Source organism: Lissotriton helveticus, chromosome 9, assembly GCF_964261635.1.
Source record: "Lissotriton helveticus chromosome 9, aLisHel1.1, whole genome shotgun sequence".
NCBI classification, from domain to species: Eukaryota; Metazoa; Chordata; class Amphibia; order Caudata; family Salamandridae; genus Lissotriton; species Lissotriton helveticus.
The window spans coordinates 1,063,610,567-1,063,635,903 of record NC_136070.1 but is presented as its reverse complement, the minus strand read 5'-3'; the positions used below and the strand labels follow the sequence as shown (position 1 = coordinate 1,063,635,903).

The 25,337-nt window shown below is 41.4% G+C and overlaps 1 protein-coding gene across 3 annotated transcripts in view; it reads right to left on the bottom strand.

Annotated features, from left to right (window-relative positions):
- The window catches only part of PPARG (peroxisome proliferator activated receptor gamma), a 220,864-nt gene that overhangs the window by 45,558 nt on the left and 149,969 nt on the right, over window positions 1-25,337 (bottom strand). For 2 of the 3 annotated variants that reach the window (XM_078661417.1, XM_078661416.1), the window contains 2 exons: window positions 22,458-22,657; window positions 1,714-2,164 (listed from right to left, as the gene is read on the bottom strand). In XM_078661417.1, the coding sequence (XP_078517543.1) occupies window positions 1,714-2,164; window positions 22,458-22,657 (651 nt within the window). Of the gene's footprint in view, window positions 1-1,563; window positions 2,165-22,457; window positions 22,658-25,337 lie in introns of all 3 variants that reach the window. The other variant, XR_013601120.1, reaches the window with a different exon arrangement.

Sequence of the window (25,337 nt, the reverse complement as noted above, 5' to 3'; positions counted from 1 at the left end):
CATGAAGAAAGACGGCAGGGTGTTGACGGTTGCGGGGGATCGTGTTCCTCACCCAGAATTGCGGAGGGAATAGCCTCGAGGATTTTTAGGATTTTCCCGTGAAAGAAATCCGCCAATTGTTGGCATTTGGTCTGGTCAGTTGTAGGGTCAGTGGGATGTTTAGGTCCGGGTGCTGGGGTTTTCAGAAGGTCTTTTAGGATAGCATAGGATTCCTTGCTGGAGCATACTGCTTTCTCTATTCGCTCCTGAAAAAACACGATTTTGGTTTTACGGATGGTGGTTTTGTAATTAAGGAGAGAAGCAGAATAGATCTCTTTATTTGTTTCTGATTTGACTTTCCTCCAGGATCGTTCCGTTCTCTTACACTCTTGACGCAGGGCTTTAAGCTCTGGTGTGTACCATGGAGCCGAGGCTACTCTTTTGGGGTGTTTGAGAGAGGAGGTTTTAGGGATGAGTGCATCAAGAGAGGAGGTGATCCATTCAGTGACCTGCTCGTCAGCCATAGCTGGATCGCTGGAGAGCTCGGGAGTGGACTCTGCTAGAACGGCGGCCCATTCCTCAGGTGCAAGTTTGTGCCACCGTCTGTCAGTGGTCTGAATTTTAGGGGTTTGAGGGTTGGTGAGGGGTGTTTCCCAAGAGATTGGGACAAGAAAGTGGTCTGTCCAAGGGAGGATCAGGGGAGGCTTAGTAGTGATGGCTGTGGCATTGGTGAGGACGGGATCCAATAAGTGTCCCTTCTCATGGGTGGGTTCATTGTTTACCAGTCGGATATTGAGTGACGACAGGTCTTGGAGAAGGTCAACGGCTATCCGATCTGTAGGGTCTTTCAAATGTAAGTTAAGATCGCCTAAAATGAGAACATTGCTGACAGAGGATGCTAGTTGTGCGACTGATTCAATAAGGGCGTTAAGGAATTTTCCCGGGGGGCCCGGGGGGCGGTAGATCAGTAAGCCCGACAGGGAGTGGGCTGGGGAGAATTGAATGGAGAATTGGCAGCTTTCGCAGTCCTCGATTTGAGCATCAGTGGTTCTACAGGTGAGATGATCCTTAAAAATTATGGCTACCCCCCCTCCCCTCCCTTTGGGTCTATGAAGTGCTTGACAGAAGTACCCTGGAGGCAGGGCCACGACGATGTCCGAGTCGGTGCTGTCTGATAGCCACGTTTCCGTAAGAAAGAGCAAATCAAAGTCATGGTCTAGAATTAGCAAGTTTGTTTCAATTGCATGTTTGGGGAGGGAACGGCAGTTAAGAAGGCCAATCTTAAGTCCGGGTTTTGTAGATGCGGTAGGGGGTGGAGCGCAGCGCATACAGTAGTAGAAAGGTTTACCTTCGGTATGCGTATGGTGACAGGCCAAGATTGTTCTCGGTTGAAGTGCGCGGAGCATGTCTCCAGTGTATACCATGCGCGCGAGTGGGGTTTCCGGCAGCATTTCTGGGCCTGGGTCCGTCTGGGCCCAGACGGGCCCAGACGGGCTTGCCTTTGGCGCGCCTTCGGCGCGCTGACGGCGCGCCCGCTGCGCCCGTCCGCTGCGCGTACGGGTGTTGCACATATTATGTATAAGCATTGAGGCTTATACATGCATAAAAGAAACCCAGGCAACAGTGGTACCAGCTACTTCCACTTATGTTGTGGTACACATAGCCAGGGTAAGCCATAAACCAACCCAAAAGTAAGATTAGAATATTCAAAGAATTAGCAGATGTTAGCCTTACCTCCACTAAGAATAATTACAGATGCAAATATGGCTAGATCACTGTCATCCAGTTCCAGTGCATTGAACTTCACAGCAAACTCAAATTTGGGCTCCATAAAGTCACAAAAAGGCTTTCTCAGGCTCTTCAAAAATTCCCTGGTCATAAATCCTTGCCCGTCGGCTATGAGAAGACCATCTTTGTTCATTAACGAGGCCAGCATTGTAAATATGATCTCATGGACTCCATACTTTAGGAGAGTCACTTGGTCATTGAGGTCAAGGCTCACAAATCCTGGAATGTTTTTGGCAAATTCAGTGATCTCCCGGACTGACTCCACTGAGCGGAACTGACATCGCTGGAAGATGCGGATAGCCACTTCTTTATTTTGTTCCGGGAAAGGGCTTAGATGTTGGGACTTGATCTGATCTTCTCCCATCATTAAGGAATTCATGTCATAAATGACAAAGGGCTGAAAAATAAAATAAAAACCGTAATGTATTAATATCAGCCATTTTAGAAAAGTGACTCAAATGTCAATTAAACATTTTAGTTTGTCAAAAACTAGAAACCATTGGTACCAGGCTGATTGTATTACCTTCACATGCAACTTGCTTTATTTGCAATTTTTAGGGCTTTTGTTCTGAGGCTTTACATGTTTTGTCTTGAAGGCCCATTAGTATAAAAAGATTATGCAATCATAACTAAAGTGGTGAAAAAAACCTATCATGTTTCTTTTGTGCCATGAGTGTAATTGTGAGGGCTGTTACACTAGCTTGTTTAGAATATTGTAGCATCTAATAGATTCACCACTGCAAAGAGGATTCTTTTTTGGCATGTGTTCAGTGGATTCTTGTTCTGAAGAGGCTCTATGACAGAGTACAATTCTTTGTAAATTGTAAATTGAACCAGAAAAAAAGCAGGATGGTAATGTAGGAGCACATAAGAAGCTGGTGTTGAGTATGACTGAACCAATGTGACGGTCATGATCTGGATTTTTTAAATCAGTTTTATTTTAAAAAGTACTTTAAGGCTGTGCTTTTGTAATGTTTTCAGTGGCACTAAAGTCATGGCCTGATTTAGGAGACTGTGTGGGTCATTTATAGTAAGGCAGGCAGGGGTCCTTGAGGCCACCAACCTGGCAGAGGTCAGTGCCTCTGAGACTAAAAGCCGCTTGCCACACTTAGATATCCGAGCTGTGCAGACGGGGCTCTCTCTAACTTCAGTGGAGTCAACATCGTGGGGGCTTCATTGAAGGCAGTGAAGTCTTTCTGAACAATTGCCATAACTAATGGTTCCACTTGGAAAACGTTTTTGGTTTTCCTAGAATAAAGCCCTAAAGTGGGAGGTTTTCTTAAAAAACAGAAAATCAATGACTCCCCCAACTTGCCAGGAGTTTTCTCCCTGCACATGGGGGTCTTTATGCAATTTCTGTGACCACGACTTGGCACAGGTCCTGGGATTGCCAGGAAGTCTTGGGTAGGAAAATGTAGTGATGGTCACCTTGCCCTAAATATGACAGCGCTGTCTTGGACTGGTTGGCAGGTCATAGGTTTTAAAAAACGAAGCAAGCTGAGGCTATGCAACTTTTGTTATAGTTGAATTTGTGACAAAGCACCTATGGCAGGACAATAATCAATATCAATTCCAAAGAAACCGAAGAGCCTTGAAGAAGGCTGCATGTTTCGCATGTGATGTATAGACGAATTCTAGAATGTTATCAGGGTTTTTGGTGGTAGCTTTACCTCTTTTGTTCCTTTGGGTGCCCTTCGTCTGTGCATGTTTACCTTCTACTTGATCCTTCTATATTATGTAGCCAATGTAATAGACATGTGACATCCTCAATCACTGTGAAATCCATGCAATATGGATGGCTTACCTATCACCGGTCAACCCAGATCCATGCAGTATGAAACATCTCCATTATGGTATGCAATGACAGCTCTGCATGACATACACAAAAGACACCCCTCCCACACACACAAAGGATGTACTATCTCAATTTATTGAATTAGCCCACTCATTTTGGGGTTCAACATCACCCAATTCCATTTGAGTCTTATGACCATAATTATTCTTTACTGATCACTTATTGGTGAGTATAAGTACTTCTATGGGCGGTCTGGTGCCTGCATATAGTAATAGAATAATATCCCATAGCACAACATAAAGACAAACTTGTTTCTAATGTTTGTGGCGTGCGGGGTTATATTCATTGTATAGCTGGTCAACGTTTGCTGGTGGCACACACACTGGTCCGGGCTTTTTGCCAATGTTTACTTGTATGGCGTGTTTGAATGCTGCAGTTTTTTGGCCAGAAGAAGGTCACGTGGATAATGAATGAATTAGTTCAATTGCAGAAAACCAGGGAATTGCTAAACAAGAATGAACAACACTTCTAACCTAGAGCAAGGCGCGTATTTGCTATTTCAAATGGAATTTAGCTCTGAATTGTATCATAAGAGGATAGAATTTTTGCCTTTTTTGCCCCTCGAATAGCTTGTAGATACATGTAGCTGTAGAAAGTAGAAAGTACCTTTTACATGTAGTAAATTATTCGTAGAAGGGGTGATGTTGTATTTACCATGGTTAAAAGGCACTAGTTGGTAAGAGAGCCGATGATAGAACAAAATAAATGGGCAGAAGCGCAGAAGCATGATACACACACACACACACATACATTCTAGTGATCATGATTTGACGAGGGCTTTCTACAAAGAAGTGATAAAACATGAGTTACCAATGGAAGATGCAGAAGACCTAACAATGGTGCTGGTAGAGTTGCATTGACACTGTAGCAAACATGATAGGGAGTGCAAATACTACTCCATTAGTATGGCAGGCTTGGAGAAAATATGATGTTGTCATATTAAAATATATGGCAGCCCATTTGACAAGTTCTGGCACTGTATTTTACTGCTAGAGGAGACCTTCATAGCTGCCTGGATGTTACAGAGAGTTAAAAACTCACTGCTGATGTGTGGAGATCTGTATTTCACGAGTTTAAGTGTCCCAATTGTGAGCTCAGCTTCCCATACTCTGAGGTTGATAAACCGAGGATGAGTAAATTTGGTTATAGTAATGCCTACTATCTACAGTGCGTACAAACAGCAGAACTGTTGTTTAAATCGCTATATGAAAAAAGAGTAATAATTGCTTGTGTGAAGTGCTGATACGAACATACAAAAAATATACAGCCCCTCTAAGTGCTGGAATTTTCCATTAGTAATATAACAGTCCTAAAAATAAGTGATAGTACTATTATTTCAAGCAAGGGTGTAGCTAGAAAAATAAAGTACCTCCACTTCGAACCCTGTCCCTAGCAGTGCTAAGCGAGTGGATGAAGCAAGCGAATCCGACTATATTTCTGGAAATTGCTCCCTCTGAGGTAATTCTGAAATACTTAATTTTTTTTACCTTCCTTCTTTGCATCCTTCTTTAAGTCTTTTGTAGTTTTTTCTTTCCATCGTTCTTTTTTAATTCTGCTGATCTATGAGACTAATGTTTGAAAATCTTCAGTAATAGAGGTCAGATTTGTGTTTTAACCGTGTTCTGAAATCATTCATATCCACTGCTGAAATGACTTTCATATTTTCACTATACTAATTCACCACTAATCCTTTATGGGTTCAGGAGTAGCACGCTACTCACCAAAAAGCTCTTCAATGCCTCGTCAGTGGTAGTAAGCGCTAGATAAATGCAATTTCAATTACAATTTTGTGCAGTAAATGTACAATTCCATAGCATTCTGCGATGATGTCACATGCAGTTACTCAAGGCCGGCAACAAAAAGATCACTCAAAACAGATTTCCTAGCAACTGAAACAGACTAGTGCTGAGCTTCTTAGCAGAATCTCTTTATATTTTAATTTTTGCATCATTATTGTCTGACTGCTGTACAGTGTGCTGGTCACTGCAGAGATATGCTTATTTGTAGATAGCTATGAAGTCAGCATGGGCCTCACAAAATGAATTATTGATAATGGTCTTCGTACCCTAACTCTCAAAATGAACATTGTCATCTTATTTATTGGATGATAACGAAACAAGGCCACAAGTCTAACTTAGACTCTCACCTCTCATTGTGTTTCAATCAATAATCAATCACGATTAGTAAAGTGCGGCTAATCACCCAATAGGGTATCCAAGGGCTTGCAGGTCATGGAGGATTATTCGAACAGCCAGTTCTTGAGGGGCATTTGGAACTGCAGAATTCATGATTCATAAAACAAAGGACAACATTGATCCATAGGGACCCCACAATTTAACAGTTGCTATATAGTTTATGTGGCATTAATGCTGTATGCTCACAGGCGCCGGACTGGGATACTCGAGAGGTTGTGTTTAGGTTACATGGATTTTATGTACCTTTATTTAACACCCACATATTAGGTGGTAGCTTATGATGCTTTCCAATACCAGCAGCAGCTCTCAGTACGTTAAAGGTTAGAAACCACTGTACTAGACTAACACAGAAGCTTGTCTTTTATGCATTCACACATGGAGAACATAAATGGTATGCACTTAAATCAAATTTCTTTTTAGGCACATGGTAAAGGTAAAAATATAGATCAGAATTTAACTGAGAGTAGGACTATGATAACTTCTAGGGGAAAAAATAGACAACCCTATTCACAAAGGTGTCTATAAAAGTACTCATAAAAGAATTAATGGTAGGCGTAAATGCTTTAGTAATGTGAATTCAAAGATCTACTTGACCTGTTACTAACCTCTGCGGTGAAAATGGTCCGTGCCAACTGGAAGGACATGAGTAAGACATCGTATAAAAGCTGGACAAACTGGATCTTCCATCTCAGAGGGACAGACAACATAGCATTACAAAACTCCATGGAAACCGTCATCCAGGACGCCGTGGAACTCTTTAGATGCGTTTCTAGACTCTTATGAACCTCGAATTAACAAAGTGTTTACCACGGACTCATATCCTGTGACCTTACTGACGTTCCACCTGAATAATTGTATTTAAGTGTAATGTTCATTGTTACGTGTACTAGGCTTTTATACTATTTAAGGCCTGCCAATATCGGGTACCCTTGTGCCAATATACGCATAGAAATGCAAAAGCGATGTTACAGCTCGTCTAGCTGTTGCTCTTCCTTCCCTTCTCTTTTCTTTCCTTTTTCTCTTCTTTTGGCTTTTTTCTTCTAACATTGATTGCTTGGGTTAGTCTCATGTTATCCATAAAGGCGCATTACCCTCACTCTATGAATACATATGTAAAACTTTGCCTTGGATACCTTATGCTTACCCTGCTATATGCTTTCTGTATACCTTGTGAAAATCAATGAAGTATTTTGAAATCAAAAAAATAAATACAGAGACATCTCATTCAAGAGGTGGGACGCGGGCTTTGGAAGGTGTGCTTTTTCTTAGAAGTATGGTAACACCGTAAAGGTATGTTTATGTGCTTTCTCAAACTCTGATCCGACCCTTTCCAGCCTTGGAAATGGATAGAGATTTACCCCAGCCAGGACGGGTGGAGGAATAGATCACACACATATTTGGTGGGGTGTTGGGTAAAGGCTTTCTCCATGAGGAAAAATGCTTTTTTCTACAGAATTCTGCAAAGGGGGACTATGGCTCCACAGGTTATAGGGCCATATGTATCAAGATACCCATTTGCGATTCCCAAATAGCGATTTTTAAGAAATCGCTATTTGAGAATCGCAATTGGGTATGTATGTACAAAATCAATTTTTTTTGCGATTTCTTAATTAAGGAATACTTTCCCATTAATTTCTATGGGCCAGGAGGCCCATAGGAATCAATGGGAAGTTATTCTCAATTTGCGATTCGCAATCTGCTAATCGCAATTTGAGAATAATTTCACCCCTGAAATATGCATGGTGCACATGTGGCACACATACATGCCCATGTATGTGCGTCACATGGCACTTTAAAAAATGCTAAAATTAGCATTTTTCAAGGAATTCTCAACTTACCACCAACTAGAAGTTGGTGGTAATTTGCGATTCCTTAAGGGCATTTTGCTAATTTTTTTTGCTACATACATTGCATTTAAGGAATCGCAAAATTTGCGATTCCTTAAATGCAATTACAAAATAAGGAATCGCAAATTTTGCGATTCCTTATTTTACACCAGTTTTGCTTGCTACATTCCATTTAGCAAATTCGCATTCGCAAAGGCCGAAATTCTGCGAATTTCGGCCTTTGCGAATGCGAATTTGCATGATACATATGGCCCATAGTCTCAGAAGTACGCTTGGAAATCTCTTCCAGTCGAATAATTCCAGGCGAACTCCTAGGAATATCTGTATACAGAAAACACACATAAAAGTAATCTCAGGAAGAGTTGTGAATCTCCGTATGCAATTTTACTATTTATCTTCACAGAGGGGGCCCAAAGTAGCTGAAAAACGGATGCACCATGCTGCCCTGTACAAGGAACAAACTAGATTTCACTAACCAGGGCCTCTCTTAAATCCTATCCAATTGTTCAGAGCTTTTTGAGCAACCTGCAAACCAGGTCCATGAACTGGGGAGGCCTTGACTTCAAAGGCCAAACTAACAAGGAGATAAAAAAAAGCCTGTCTAACGCACACCAGCCCCGCAGATCTAGTAGTCACGGACACCGAAGTTAGTTCTGGGGAGAGATAAACAGATATAGCAGAAACAATATTCTAATGTCCAGCTCTTAAGTATTTGCACAGTCTGACTCCTCACACATAAACAGCACTCAGCAGGGAGACTGAATTTTGTTAATGAGATCAGAGGTCAGTATGGCTTCTCTCAGTCTTGCCTTCTCCCCATTACAGACATTAAAAGTAGAAATATTACACATTTTTCATGCCTGCCACCATCAGTCTGCTATGGAAAAAAGGAGATCTGATTTCCTGTTGTGATTATTATCATTACCAAGATTTGTTTTTTAACAAAAGGCAGATCCTAAATGGAATTTTACACCAAGAACTAGTTGTAACCAACTGGTGCTCATTCAACGTTGTATCAGCTGGGATCATTCATCTGAATGTAAACATGAGTACTGTCAGCATATCATGTTTGGGTGCTTTTTTGCACAAAATGCACTGTATAACTGCAAGGTTCTCAGTGAAAGACAGGTTTCATCATCATAATGTATATAGCCAGGGATCTCTAGATCACAAGGACTCGAGTGCGCACTAACTAAAAGATAAATCTTTCAAATTTTTACAATTGACATAATTTTAATTCGAAATGTTTTGTAACTTATTTCATCACAAATTCAAACAAAAAAAGTATGATTCATTATAATATATACATGAACAATACACAATTAGTGCCTTTTGTCATACATTTTTCACTGATCAATTGATACACAACACAGTTATATATACAACCCAATGCATTTCGGGGTTTGTACCCCTTCGTCAGGGGCCTATAGAAGAAGAAAGAAAAAGGAAACCTAATTAATTTCGATGCTTTTGAAAAAAGTAAACTAATTTATATTAAACCAATAGGTGTTGAATTCTCTTACCTAACTAACTTGTTGGTTGGAGTATAAATTATGTGTACTACATAGTTCCTGTAGAATCTGGAAAAATCATGATTACGTAAGTACATATACTGAGGCTTACAGTAAGCACAGTATTTGATATTAGACTTATGCAGCGTTACCTTAGTTTTCAGTAGTTGAAAAAACTATCTGTGGATAATAAAGAAAATAGGAAAACATATAACAAGCTGTCACTACTAAATCTGTCTTTTACAAACCACGAAGGTCTGCATGCCATATAAGTTGTTAAACGCTCACCTGAGAATCAATTGCGCTTAACTGTAATGTAGAGGGGATCTAACAAGATAAAAGAGTGAAGACCATGAAGGGCCTATCTTTTGTTTTATAACGTTCAAATAATGTCTTCATTCGAATTATAAAGGTAAGCTTATGTTTACCTGCGAGCCTTTTACCAGGTTCCCAGGGTCTCGCTAAATTTCAGCATTCTCCCGTTCTAAGTAAAATAAATGAATGAAACGAAAACCGCGTTTAGTATTCGGTTACCAAAAAACCGATTCTCCTCACATTAAATTATCTCTCTAACTCTCACGCTTACCAGAAACGCGAAAGAGGTGGCGTTGTACCGGCGTCTTCCCTCGCTGTGTGCTTGGGAGCCTCTAGTCCTTTGTTTATGCTACCGCAACAGTTCCGGTCTCAATATCAATGACGGACTTAAACTCAAGCGTGTGGGCGCCATATTTAAACGGGGTTGTTTATAACTACGAATCTGAAGTAACCAAATTTATGCGGGATATTTAGAGCGATTTTATAATGCATAAGATAATACGACTCATAGTCAACTAATTTAAAACTATAAACAAATTCATATTTTTAGATTACAAGTGACAGAAAAAAGGAAAAGAGCAAAGAAAGAACATATAAATATCAAGCAATTTTGTGCACTTTGCATTTTTATATCAACAACAAGATTATCACTGTAAGTCAATAAATAGTATCTAGATTCTAATAGATATTCCATGTGTAGTGTCACTAATTCCAAGTACAACAGTGTTAGTAATATCCCTCGAGGAATCAGCTACTAAATTATGGCCAAAAATTAAAGGAAGCATATCATGTCCATTTTATCATTGAGCCCGTCAGGGACTACAGTCTGTAATTTCCGAATCCAGTATATTTCTCTCCTAAGCAAAATTTTGGCATTGTCTAAACCTAGACGCTGTGGAATCTGTTCAATGATTTGAAAACGAATGGTGTGGTTTTTCTCAATCCAGTGTCTGGCCAGTGGTGAGGTCATGTTTTTATTACGGATTCTACTCTTATGCTCGGCTAAACGTGTTTTCATCTTCCTGTCGGTTTTGCCGACATACAATAGTCCGCATGGGCATTTTATAGAGTAAACTACATGTTCCGCATTACAATTTGCTGAATGTCTAAGACATATTTGTTCGCCTGTTTTAGGATGAGATAGTTTGCTACCCGTAATTACATTATTACAGTTCTTGCAGTTATAGCACTTAGTTGTGCCTCTAGGACTAGATGTTTCCAATGTCATATCATCTGGTCTACTCAATAATTCTTTTATGTTTCTCGACCTTGAATATGCAAATAATGGTTTCTGTTCATTGAGATGTCCAAAATCACTTTCCATTTGCAAGATGTCCCATCCCATGTCCCATGTCCCATCTCTTGAGTATCGTCCTTTTGATTTCTCGTGTTGCCGTCGAGTACTTCGAAACGAATACCATCCTCTTTTTTAATTCTTTAGGCTTTTTTTGTAACAATTCCGTCCTAGGAATTGTTTTCACCCTTTCCATTTGCAGGTCAATCAGTTTTTCAGGATATCCTCTGTTAAGATAACATTGTTTCTGTCTTTCAAAACTCCTTACACATTGAGCATCATCCGATGCTAATCATCATCATAATGACAGCCCCCAATTGACTGTTTTGAACTTTACCACTGTCAACGCTACTAGGCTTATGCAATAAGAGTAACTGAATAATGCAGCAAGCTAATCTAAACTATGCATCATTTTATGCAGCAAGCTAATCTAAATGATGCATCATTATTTGTATCTATTTTGAACTAGAAACAACATATATTGTGAAATCTAATTATTTAGCAAATAGTGTGAATTAATAATTATTCAATAAACACAGTAGCCACAGAAATCACAGAAAATCCACTGGCTTTCACCACTGCCCATTGCTTTATCAAAAATGTATTCATGAAAGATAAAAGGTGAACAAAACGTTAAAAGTCAAATTACAATCAGTGTGCATTGTTAGCGACACAGAAAAGATAACAGCTTATTCAAGCTAAATTCCCTAAAACAAAGGTAACATGAAAAATACATTAAAGGCAATTGATGTAAAAGGTCCAATTGTGCAAGCGAAGGATTTCGGTGATATCAGAAATGTCACCAGAGCACCAATAAGGCAGCATGGGACCATATCCCCTTTTCAGGAAGGCGCTTAAGACACACCTATTTTAGGGTCACATTCAGCCTGTCCATATTGCCCTGGTCTCTCGCCGAGATATTCCTCCGGGGGTGATTCTAGCCCGTAATAATTTAAAATAACGTAACATAGCATAATTTATTCTTGTTATGTATTTTTTATATTACAAGTTAATTTGGGATAGTTAATTTGATGATGCACATTGGGCACCTACTGGAGTTGGAATGTTTACTTTTAGATAACCCTGCCACATAATTTAAACAATCTTGCCATGTAATCCTAGAGACCATGACAATTGTACAGCCTGCCAAGTGATCCAGGGTGTGTCATTATGATGATGAAACCCGTACTTCACATGGTACCGTTTAATATTTTCCATATTTCTCTGTTTGCTGTGAATTATGTTTTTTTGATAGCACAGCATTTTCAATAAAAGTATATATTATAGAGCAATTGCAGATATGCAGGTAGGCAGGCTGTTGTCATCTCCAAAATAACTTTTTCTTTTTAAATAGAACTGAACAATCATTTAATATGAAACTAAATGAACACCAAACAGGAAGCTGTATAAGACAGTCCTATATTGGCAATGAGGGTGTTAGGTGACATCATAAATCAAAACATGAGACTGAAGGCATAGTGATTTGTAAATATCACCAGACACCAAGAAGGCAATATATGGACATTTTACAAAAAATTGGCTGTTATGTATTTTTAAAATCCCATTTTTATTCAGGTGCAATTAGCATGAAAACAGTACTTTATTTAAATACTGAAAGGTTTATTAAAACACTAAGTGAAATACTGGACTATATTGGTTGTCTGTAAAAAAGGAAGAGAGTAATATTTAAATATGTAACTAATTAATAATACAGAGTATCTGATAAAACAGATAACATAGTCTTTGCTTCCTTAAAAATAACACAAATAAAATCAGAGTTAATTTAGTAACCAGACCTAAAAATTGATCTTGATTGGAATTAGAACGTTTAGCTTTCATTGTCTGATTGACTTGATTTGCTTTGTTTGCCCTAAATTGGCGGGGTATACCCAGACGTGGATCCCTTGCTCACTTTGCCACTGGATTCAAGCTAGCCTGGCTAACGACGGCTGATTAGCCAGAAACATGTCCCAGGATGCTTGCTTCCGGTCCAGGGAAGACATGGCTTGGCAGTTCGGGCTGGACTGTTCCCATGAGGCACAAGGTCAGACTGATTTGCATATGGCCATGTCTGAACTGGGGGGGCAGAGTGAGCTAAAGAATGATTATGGATTAAACCCAGATCAGTTGACTGGTGGTGAGTGCTTGCAATGTTCAACACTCCATCCATCATCCCCTTTGGTTTTGATTTGCCCTGATTGAAAAAGAGGCAATGTTTCTGTGTAGACATTGAGGCTTAAGCCCACAAGGCAGCGCTAACAATATGCCTTGATTGCATTCAGCATGTTACGGTTTTGCATGGATTTCACAAATTAACAGACGAGGTCAGATATTTAAAGTTTTTCTTTACAAATTAAATAATAAGCAATGAGAAACGTCTGCAAAGGATGGCATTACATTTTTTTGTGACATATGGAAAATATTTCCTGGGTTCCAGTGAAATACGGATTTTTATACCACACACATGAGTATGCATTCACTTGTTTTAGAAAACAGAGTGTGTGATCGACAGAGAAGCATATGCTAATGATACTCAGGTGTGCATTCAGATTATTACACCCTGACCTGGTGAACTACCATAATGAAAGAAGGGGCCCAGAGAGGCACGTTTTAAAACCAATTATGGAATCCCTGTAATGCACATGTAGTCCCTTAGCTACTAAATTTAGAGCTGCTGTTGGGATGGGTGCATTCCATTTCCTACTTGTACTTTTAATGGAATACCAGATGCTGTGCTGGGTTCCACTGTAGGTTTGCTTGGCATCTAAAACATACAAGTGGCTTAAGTTTCTCATGGATAACCCTGCTTTCAGTAGGCATAACTCCAGAGTGTAGCGCACCTCAAGTTATTAGATACTAGTCACTACACCCTCTCCCACTGGAGTTAACTTGAGTGTTCGACAACTAAGCAAATGCTATTAAGTCCTGCATCTGGTGTGACACAGAGACATGGTTACCCTTTTGGAATCTGCTCACCTGCTCTAAAGTTGCCCTCTTCGTCACTTGAAGCCGGTGAGATCCTAGGGACTCATGATGGAAGACCCATGCTTAGTGTTGAACAGGGCCACTATATTCTACACTTTGGCAGGCACTCTTATGAATGAGCTGAGTCCTATATAAAGTGTGCTGCCCCATAAAATCTCAAAAGAAGCTGTGCGTTGGTAAAGAAGGTTGTCTGAATAAAGAAAGGATTGCTACTTCCACGGTCTGGTGGCTCAGTGGACTAATGCATCCACTGCAGAGATCTGTCCTTTACCACCTGGTCACAGGTTTGATGGTGATTCCAATCAACGTTTCAGTCTTAGAAAGTCACAGAGTTGGAGAAGAATTAGCATCTGTTGTTCAACACTAAGATGCCCTTTGGGGTGAAGATGTGCTTTACACATGCACAGACCATGACCTGTATTACTCTCAATCGTTTCTAAATTCCAACATCGTGACTCAAGCAGTGGCGTAATGAAACCTGAGGGGGCCCCCCTGCAAGGTGCTTGGAGGGCTCCTCTCCAGACTCAATCAGGAGCTCTACGGCCAGAGTACTGCGCTGAGGGAACTCCCTGGAGCTCGGCCCCCCTTGCACCATGGGGGATGAGGGGTCCTGTGTTACGCCACAGGACTCAAGGAGGAGTCGAAAAGAAGTCTTGTTACCTGTCCTCAGTAGACTGATGAAGAAGGCCTGGTTGGTACAGGCAGTGCTTAATTTGTAAAAAAAAAAAAAAATAAGTGCCAGGGCGTCAATCTGGAGGCCTCTGCATCTTGCACAACCCATTGCCACTACAAGCGCTGCCAATGACAGTACCTACACAACTACTAACCAGCACACTGTTACAAGTGTGACAATTCAGCCTATTACAGGCCCTCAAAGCAATAAAAATAGCTTGGGCATCAGATATTAGTTATTTTTGAATGCATACGGAATTGATAAACAATTGCTCTTCGGCTCTTCTCTAAATTATACAAACAGCGCCACCATGTGGCAGATGTCATAAGTGCTGGTGTCGACAACTTACTGCTGGTGCCAACAAGTAAGTGTCGATGCCGAGCACCGGAACCACAGGCTCAAATTAAGCACTGGGTACAGGTCAAAACGGGCACAGTTAATGTACAGAGGAGATCTTTGAGCAATGCACATTTATTGCAACAATCACACAGTATGTGATACAAGGTCTATGGTTAAAATGTGGGAAGTCTATAAATTTGCCCATTGTAAAAGACACAATATACTGCGGTGCAAAGTCCGCTGGCGTGCAAACATGCACACAACTTAAGCGAAGGCCAAGATGTCTGCTCGCTCATTAACAAATTCACACGCTGTTTAAAATTGGAAAGGACTAACCTAGGATTGATCATTAACATGTTATGGCACATCTCTGGTGTTTAAAGAAATCTGCCATTACTCGAGGTTCAAGACGTGCTGGACGATGTTACATTTTTATCACACTGTAGGATTTAATGACGATCATGATCTACCTCTTGGGGGAAATTAGCAACATTCCCACAATCTATTTTAAAAAATGCCATTCTTTATCTGGATGTCATGCCTTCTGTCCCCTCTCCCCAGATAGTTGGTCAGCTCAGAAGGCTGGTTTGGGGAATGCATGTACTCAGGAAGTGGTTTATGCACAGCAAACATAAACAGCACGGTCCAGGCAAGATGGCTGGCTGAAAGCACTGGCAGCCGTTTGCGGGGCTTGGGTTTGGATCGCAAGAAGGCCATCCTTCAGAGGTCGGGAAATTGGGTAACAGTAACACTTTTTACTCACAGTGCTTGCCTGCGTGTAAACTACGTGTGTACAGGTGTGGTCTCTGTTCTGATGTTTGGTACCATGATTGTTCACATAATATTCTTTAAGGCAGCAAAAATGTACGGTTTCATAGAAACCACATTGATCAAACCCCACCAGAAGTTCATGGGTCCCCTGTAAATGTGAATCCTAAAAGTCAAACTTCCATTCTTGTGACGTCATTTATGACCAGGGTCAGCACTTCCATTAGGAGAGATAAAGCAGAAATCCTAGGTCACCATTTTTTTGGAAGCCCCATACTAACTGAAAAATACCCCCTCGTCAAAAGGCTTTTTTCAGTGTATGGGGAGCGCTCCAGATGGCAAAATTATCTGTTGTCTGTTGCACTGAAAATACTCATACTGTTCCCATTTGTATCCTCAACATACCACTATCCAATAGCCACAAGTTGCTCCCCATCCCCTTTCAGACTTGTGATATAGGATCTTATATAAGTTATTCTAACTCAGGGCATACTTCATTCAATGTTATTTGTATTTCCCTATTATAGATGTGGTACTCTGGAAACTGTGTGTTCTTCATTCTTTCATTAGTAAGTAAGGGCAGCATTTTTATGGCACCAGGTGGATAAAGCAGGCTGTATCAGTGAGATCCAAGGCACCCACATGGAGAAGAAAAACATATGAGCATTGCATCCCAGAACCACATACTCCGGACAAGTCAGACACAGGCCCCCTCCCTTCACTGCATCACTTCATACAGTGATAACACCAGCATTCACAAATCTGTTGCTCACTTTGTGCAGGGGACAGATAGAAATCTCACTAACACTGCACTTCTATTGTGCAAAAGAGAACACCCTAAGCTGGACTTTCTCACTACTGATGTCACGTGTTTCCAGTTTGAATCTTGCCTGGTGCTTTCAATCACATGATGCTCTTGAACAATATACAAGGGCATAAGACCATAGTTGGATCTGCATACTCTCAGACAACAGGGCCGGACTGGGACCCTAAACCGGCTCTGGCAAAGAGCTCGACTGTCCCCAGGTAACAAAAATGCTGCAAAATCGCCCACGGTAACAAAGACGGACTTCCAGGGGTCTAAAACCGTCACCCCACCCTGGCAGCCCACTGGGGAAATGCCTGGTGCCTGCTACGGCCAGTCTGGCCCTGTCTGACAACATGCAACAGTCACTCGCTTACTACCAGGGTCAGTTTCAGCATTGGTTGTGCCCAGTGCAACAATCTTTGCTGGTGTACCCCACCAATTGCCTTCTTCTCCACATATTCCATACTATCACCCTCCATTGGATACCTTGAACTCTCAATAGCCCATCTTTTACATATATTTAATTTCTTTATTAGGGCTACTCATCACAATGTAGGGTGTCAGAGCGATTGACATCACTCTCACACACGCACACATATTACTCGGACACAATGAATCATATAAGTGTGTACATCAATGTTTTGGAAATGTTAAAAAAGGCAATGAGCAGTTACAAGGTGTAGGAGTCACACCATTCATGCTGGTAGGCATTATAGATTTTACTTAATGAACAACGACACCAACAATTTCATGGTATAGGAATATCGAGGACAGAATCTCGAGGGACAAAATATCAAACGGTAAGGGCATATAGGGACATATAGATTTACTATTCCTAACTACATATCTACTTACCATGCAGATATGTATGATGCATATGCACATATATATGTGGAGTTAGGTCTAGAAAATCCAGACTTATTTACCTGAGGATATTTTTTTCGATATTTTGTCCTTGATATTCTGTTCAACTGAAATTGTGGGTTCAATATTCAGGGGGCATGCTGGCATTATGTACTAAGATTGCTTGGTCTGGAGAACCACTACCTAGGATTTACAATGTGACACAGTGTTTGTAGTTGTCTACAGTAACACTAATTTATTACTACCCAGAGGAACCTTTTTTGGCAACTTTATAATAATGAATGATTGAGAAAAACCCACTAAGGTTCTACAATTATGCCTTGCAGTTTGCATGGAGCTCTTTGAAGCTACTTTATAGCTCACTGTGCTATATTAGAATGATTATGACTTATGAACTGGAAATAACAAAAGGTCCCCTGTGAGAAAAGCTGTAACCGGTTGTGCTTTACAGTAGGCACATTAACCCTTTGTGCTACTTTATGATGAGTCAAAACTTTGAATGGACAAAACGTAAATCTCTCTAGCAAGTAAATTAACTAGGCCTGGGCGGTAAATTCCGTTCGACCGCTGAATTTGTGGAATTTGTGTAATTTTGCGTTCCACGGAGAACGGGAAATTGCCAAAAATTCCGCTATCCGCGGCTTCGTGGATTTTTTGCTTGTTCGCGCTTTCAAAATGCGTGTTCGCAAGATATACCTCACTGAGCACCCAAACAGTGTTTGCGAACAGGAAAAAAGCATTGCAAACGGGCGCAACAAGCAATTTCGCGTGTTTACTGAACTTTTGCGTATTCGCGGAGATTTTTTACCGTTTCGCGGAGCTTTGCGTAGCACGACTACGCAAATTCCGCCCACCCCTAAAATTAAACACCAGAGTTGTCTTGCCGTTATTAATATATCTTCAAACTAGCTAAGCTAACAGAGATGTCTCTACAGGCTGCTCTTGTTTCTGCTGTCACGCCTGACAGGTCTATTCTGTCACCCTTCTTTTCAGAGCGTGGCGCATGGTGCGGCGGCACAGGTCGAAACGCCACAAAGTGGCAAGGCTTGCCAGTCCTGTGGAACATAACTTAATAAGACTGCATGCCTTTGTCCTTGTATTGATTCACCTAACGAATTATATGCTAAACAGCAGCAGAGTGACTACTTATAAGTTTAGAGCCACATGGCCACTGCTGCTTTACTTGTCAGTGTGCTGCTACCAAAGACAATGTACTCGGCTACACATCTTAACATATATAAAAGGTTGACATTTACTAACATTCGTGCAGTGCAGTGCTGCGCCAAAGTATGCGGTGCAGTGTTGAGCAAACTTTACAACACTGCACAGGGTATAGTGTCACACCCTTGAGGTACAACCAGCAAAGTGTAAGCAGCATACATTGTCTCACGTCAATTACACATCTGAATTATAGGCATACCATGCAATATTCTGCTTACCTCTTGTGTGCACCTACACAAAAAGCAAGGTCAAGCTATTTTAGTAGATTTGGCTTTGCGCAAAAATCTATGAGAGTTTATGTGTATCCCACCCCATTATGCCCTCAATCAATGGGAGTTGGCGCTCTGCGTTGTGTGTGACTCCATCAACTTTACAGCCCAAAATCTATTTTGTACCTTGAAGGTGAGACACACTGCCGTCTGTGCCACTATGCATTTCACAGTGTTGCTGAGCGCCAGTAAACCTAGGCCCCAGCTTGGCCTCTGTGCTCCATATGTCCTGTGAGACATAAATTACTCTCCTCGGCGCATTAGGAAATTCATTTAGAATATGTATTGCACACATTAAAAAATACAATGTGTTCCTTCCTAAACCGTTCAAACCATATATGTTTTTAAACGATTCAAGCCTACTCTGTGGTGGCCTGTCTGTCCTACTAATGTGTTGAACTGGCCAACAGGGCAATCAGGCAGTGCCCAACTATCGGGTCTGACAGGTCATTGTGTGAACCAGACTTTTTGGCTGCATGTGGGGTTGTTTTATGGTCTGCTGGGCCGGGTTTTACTGTTGATTTCTCTGATATTAATACAAACATTGCCTGCACCAAGGTCAAATCCATGCAGTCTTACATACCTCTTGTAAACCACTTATAAAGTGTGTTTTTATAAATTCAAAGCTTCCCCAATTTCCAAAAATGGTCCATTTTTAGCTAGCTTATTCATTAATCGAGTCCACATTATTTTTGGTGCCCTGGCCTGTTTTCTGTTTCAGTCTAACTGTGGCAGGGCCGGACTGGCCATAGCGGGCACCGGGCGTTTCCCCGATAGGCCACTAGGGTGAGGGCCGGTTTTGGGCCCCTGGTGGAACGATTTTGTTAGTGGGGGCAGCAATATCGGCTCCCTGTAATAAAATCGGCCGAAACTGGCCCTCAAACTGCTCAGCTGCACTCCCCCTCATCCCAGGAGGTGTGGGGGGGGGGGGGGGGGCGGGCTGAGCAGTTTGCCAGGGCCGGTTTCTGTTCCCAGTCCTGCCCTGAACTGTGGTACTACCCCTTTAAGGCTCAGATATAATTGACAACCCCAGGCATTTGGAAACAAAGCCTTCTGTTTAGTAAGTGTCCAAAAGCTTGACAATTTTTATTCTAGAACTATGCCAGGTCGACCAGCTTCTATAAAGGCAATAGGTTGTATTGTCCTCAGTCAGATGAATGTAGGCAGAGACATTCTGGGCAAAGCCTCCACACAAGGGCAAACTAATGGAGAAAAAACCTAGCCAGCATCAAAAGCTCGCCTTGTTCAAGTTTCCACAGCTGAGGAAAAACCGACTCGAAATTATACAAGAGCCACAGTTTCTCCAACAAATTTGGGGGAAACTATTTGGCGGAAAAATATGTTCTGTCGATTGTTTCTGACAAAAATCTAACTCTAAGACAAAGGTGCAGCTTTCCTAATTCCAACGAGTGCCCATTATTCCTTAGCAATGTAGTTTAGTGTAAATATTGTTTATCACGTTCCAAATTAAAAAAATTGTTTTTATATATACAAGTAACCTTTAGCACCTGCAAAAAATCGTAGGAAAAATGTAAACCTGTTATGTAAGCACTCCTAAAATAAAAAGTATGTTTTCGGAACAAGTCGGGCTTATTTACTCAATGCACCTCTATTGAAAACAAGTTATTTAAAAGAAATCACGCTATTTTCGCAATAGTGCAAACTCTATTTTGAATAAAACAGGATGTTGCAAAGAAGCGAAATTTTACCCTGAAAGTCACAACCGAACTGCATGCCACAATCAAAGTGCCTCTTAACATTTGCAATAGCTCCTCTGATGCCATACTTAAGTACTTTCTCAATTGAGCCCTGATCTGAGTTCACGGAACTTTGTATGTCCTCTGCCCAACTGTTGTAACTGTCTCTTGGGGTAACTTTTGTACGCATCCACTGATGAAAACTTCAGAGTTTAACTACTATTACTGTAACCCGCTGTAACCCTGTATCCTGCAGGATCGGCCGGCATAACTCGTGGGTGGGGTGTTGGTGTCACGAGGGGTGTCACAGGAAGTTGCAGGAGGTGTCACGCGAAGGGAGTGGGGGTTCGAAATTTTGAAAAAACTTACCTCGAGGCTGGGTACCGCATCTTCTGTGCTCCTGCTCTCCTGAGTCCGCTTCCAGGAAGCAGGCAGCCAGGCTCCCTCCCCTAAGCCAATCAACGCTCCAATGGAGTGTTGTGATTGGTCTGAGCCCTGTGAGATGGCGCTCAGCCAGGGGCTGTAGGTGTGGGCATGTTCTCCATGCAGGCTGTAATACAGCCTGCATGGAGAAAAGGGAAGTGCGCAAGACTGCTTTGGGCTGCCCGAGAGGGCCCACCAAACAGTCATTGCGCACTTGAGTCGGTAACCTCTCCGCCCCTGCCCTGCTCCATGAGCAGAGCAGCTGCACACACCCGCCCGCCGGCAAAGGAAACATAACATGATAACAACTGAAAGTTATTATGTTATGTTTCCTCTTGTCACACTGCTTAAAGCCGTGGGTGACTCTCCCCCGCCATAGCGGAGGAGCCGCCACTGGCATCCTGTGTGTTGTGAAGCGCTCTGATGCCTTCGGGCTATGTCCACTCTACATAAAACTGCAAATAAATAAATTAATAAATAACTAAATGAATAAATAATGGAAGTTTAAAAAACATGGATGGATAGCACAGATGTATGTGATTGTAAATTTAGAGCTTGTCAGTCGTGCAAAATAAGCAACACACAGTGCTTAATTTGAGCTGGTGGTTGCAGTTGGGGCCCACGGTACTCAGTTCCGAGGACAACCACTTATTTTTTTCTTAACAGACTTTGATCCAGAGCAAGAGAGAGAAAAAACCCAAAAAAGGGAAAGCAGGAGGAAGAGAAAGACGGACAACGTGTCAGAAAAAGGAGAACGCAAAGATGGAAAAGAACCTGCATGGGTGGGATAAAGATGCAGAAAGTGTCGGATGGTAGTTTAAAGAGTCATGGGGTAAATTCAGGACTACACAACCTTGATATTCAGCACTCTAACCTGTAATAGCGCTGGAGGCAGGCGCTTGTGCAAAACGTAGGTCCCAAAACCTATTCTTTTACAAATTTAGCACTGGCAGCACTCTAAAGTGAAATCCTGTGCACCAGTGTGAGGTTTTAACCAATATGCTTTGGAATGGAAGAGGATCCAGTCAATCATCCACTAATCCTTGGCCTCACTACTGAGACTACCAATATGTGCCGAGTGTGATATTATCTCTTACTGAGCAGCCTCATACTGCTGATAACAGAACTGGAGCCATCGGCCTACTTACAACAAGCCTCTACATAACATATCAGATAGTCAGACTCTCTGGAACTTAGGTTTATATAACTGACCTGGGCAATGCTTGTTTGTCTTCTATATTTATGAAAATGAAAAATGAAAAATGTTTTGGATTTTTATTGGGCTATTCTAGATTATTCAAGAAGACCTGTTTAAAGACCTTACTTTCACTATACACAGTGTGACTGTCTGGGTTCTTAATATCTCTGGCTCTAACACCATACAGCAGGGGTCTCCAACAGTGGCTCAGGAGGGCCAGATCCAAGCCAAGCATTTAGGATTACCACTGACTATGCATGTACATTCTAGTAAGATTGAGTGTAGGCAAAGTTACTTTTGGAGATACCCTAAAACATGTTGTTGGATCCGACAACTTCAAAAGAAGAGGTAGGGGTGGTTTTTTTATCAAGGGAAGACATTATACTTTACATAGAATTTTATGAAAAATAGATGCAGAGAGAACTAACTGATTTGTCTGTCGTCCTCCCCGTCAAGATGGCTCGCGCCTTGGCTTTTGTCAGAGGGAAGGACTTTTGGTACGAGTCGAACAAGTGCTTGGCGAGGACTCGCAGGTCCGCGGACTCAGGGTTCAGGTGGTCTACGTCGCTTGAGATCTCTGCGAGGAGTTTCTCCTTTTCGGCTTGTGGCATGCGTCCAAACCTGATGGCTGCAGAAGAGGAAAAGAAAACCTCAGGTTAATCTTGCACTCCAAAGGACACACCGGCCTGCACATTCTAAAAGTCCCCTCACCCCAAAACACCTCTTGAGAGTCTCTGGCTTCATTATGAGGCACTTGACCTCAGCAAGTGTGCTGGTTTGGAGAGTAAATCTCAAAAGCTGAGAAGCGGAAACCTCAAGTCTGGCACTTCCGCCCACCGCTCAGCTGCACCACGCGGCAGGTTCAGCTCAACTCACAAACAAAAGAGAGCTTACATGTGTGTCTGGTATGAGCAATCGCAGTTTTTGTAATTTTTTCAGTGACGAACAAAAACATCAACTTCACTAAATACTGGAGTTTGCTACTGTGCTACAGAATATTCGAAAAAGGTCTGAATTAAGTGGTGTTTCTCTGTGCATACAGTAAAAACTTACAGATTCCCTTCCAGTACAAAATACTATGCCTAGACAACTTTTAAAACGTTTCCTATATTGTACGTGTGCTGTATAGCGCATCACACATGTGCAAAGTCAGAAAAGAAAGAAGAAATGAAAATATTTTGTGTTTTAATGCCTGCTTTTAAGTGGAATTAATTAGTGATGCAAACCCTGTCTCAAATTTTTTGTAAATAGGGTTTTGTGTAAAAAGGCATGGGTGGCTGCAAGGGAACGCCTATGTACCACCCATGTAACGTTGCCTTAACGCTAAGTAACAAAAAAGGACAACTTTCCAGGGCTGGAAAGTAAATCAAACATTAATACACTTGGTCTGGTATGCGTCAATTTTGTGATGCAAACACAGGGTAAAATGTTTGAAAATTTGTTCCCAAGAGTCAGCAAGTGTATGGTGGTGAAAGAAAAATATGTGAAAAGGAATCAAGAATAGACAGCCTCAGCTTCAACAACCGCAGCATTGAGCAACGCTGGCAGTGGGCTACCAGGAAAACAACGTTGGCACTTCCTGCAACTATTGGGGACTGATAATATGTAACAAAAGAATCAGGTAAAACTCACGACACCAATATACTGCTGATGGCCTGACTGATCTTGGGAAGAAAAATGACCTAGGGTAAAAGACCACAGAGCCAGCAAATTGGGGGCATTAAGGGTTAAAATGAAAACATTTCCTTCTCCCCTATGACATCCCTTGATCAGATTGTTTTTCAAGGAACAAAGCAGCCAGACATACTATTACGCAAGTGTTGCTTTGAAGTTCTCTAAAAAGTTACTGTACCTTCGAAAGAGAAATCGTTCGAAAGTATAGCTCAGCGTAAGAGGAAAGAGGTTGGTATAAGTTACCATAGAAAGTCAGCATTTATTTTTAAAAAAACGGAAAAGAAACACAGAGCAACTTCCTAGCCTGTGTCTATAACCACAGATGCTAGTCCGGCAGCCAGCCTGCATGCGATTGTCAGACAGGGTTATAGCAGCAGAAAGCCACAAATTTTGAAAATGGTCTGACAAAGAAGTTTTGAAGCAATGCTGTGGTAAGTTAGGCGTGAATAAATGGGCAGCAGCACTGATAGGTGCATATCAGAATAATGCATAAATATTATGTCCTAAATATTGTTTACAAATATATTGCTCCGTTGGGTGTAGAATTTATTTAATGAACTGCAATGGGGCAATATTCTAGTAGACTGTATTTCTCCCATTATATTTAGATCCGATGATAAAGTGTCAACAATATTTTGGTACCACGTTGAGGACTGATACTCTTGAAACACTTGCACATTTGGAGTGTTATGTGTGTCTGATTGTGAGACATGTTTTCTTTCTGCTCTGTATGAAACAAGTAGGGTTCATCTGCTGTGTTCCTTCGTGTTTTTTATTTTTTTTTACCAGAAATATTCTGTCTGTCTCATGTCGTTCTCCGCAAACCTAGTCATGTGTAAAATTGTCATTACGTAAGCAAATCTCTTCGATTGATCTAGTATATTGTCTATGCTATAGTTTGAAGAATGTTCAGCTTTTATTGCTTGTATGTCTTTTCAGGGGTTTTTCTTGCGAACTGGCATTATTTCCTCACAAGTAGTATTTGGCTCTGACAAAGGATGTGCAGTTTTAGCTTGGGTTAACTTTGAAATAATTTTCCTTAAAACTTTGCAACTAGGTATATGTTGCCTATATTTTTCATAAAGCAACATACAAGGGCACGTAAAGTCTGACTTTTTGCCAGAGAAAAACTTCACACATTTCTACACAAAGTCATCTAATTTTTCCTTTTCTTTCACTCCTTGACACACGACTCCTCTTTTTTCTCGCTTGCCCTATCTCCGATCCCTCCATTTTCTTTGTCTCCTGTCTACTTTTCAGCCATCCCTCCTTATTCCCTCCACATTTTGCTTCTCTCCTCCAAACCCACACTCCCGCCCACTAATTCTGGTTATCAGCCCGAACAAATGTACAATGTTGGAAACGAGTAACGCCTTGTGATTAATGTGTCATTCGGTCTCTGGGTTCATTTTGCAATACCCACCCTGGAAAACACAGCCCTTGCAAAGTGCCTGCTCCTTATTAGCCGGGTTGCCAACATGGTCTCCTGCGTGTGGATGTGGCAACCCATGCCAGCCCCAACTGGACTTTGGCACATTTCTTAAGACTCTTTTCTGGCTCTTGGGAACTAACTCAGGACTGAAGATGAAACAGATGGTGCTCAGTAGACTCATGAGGCCAATTGTTGACCATGC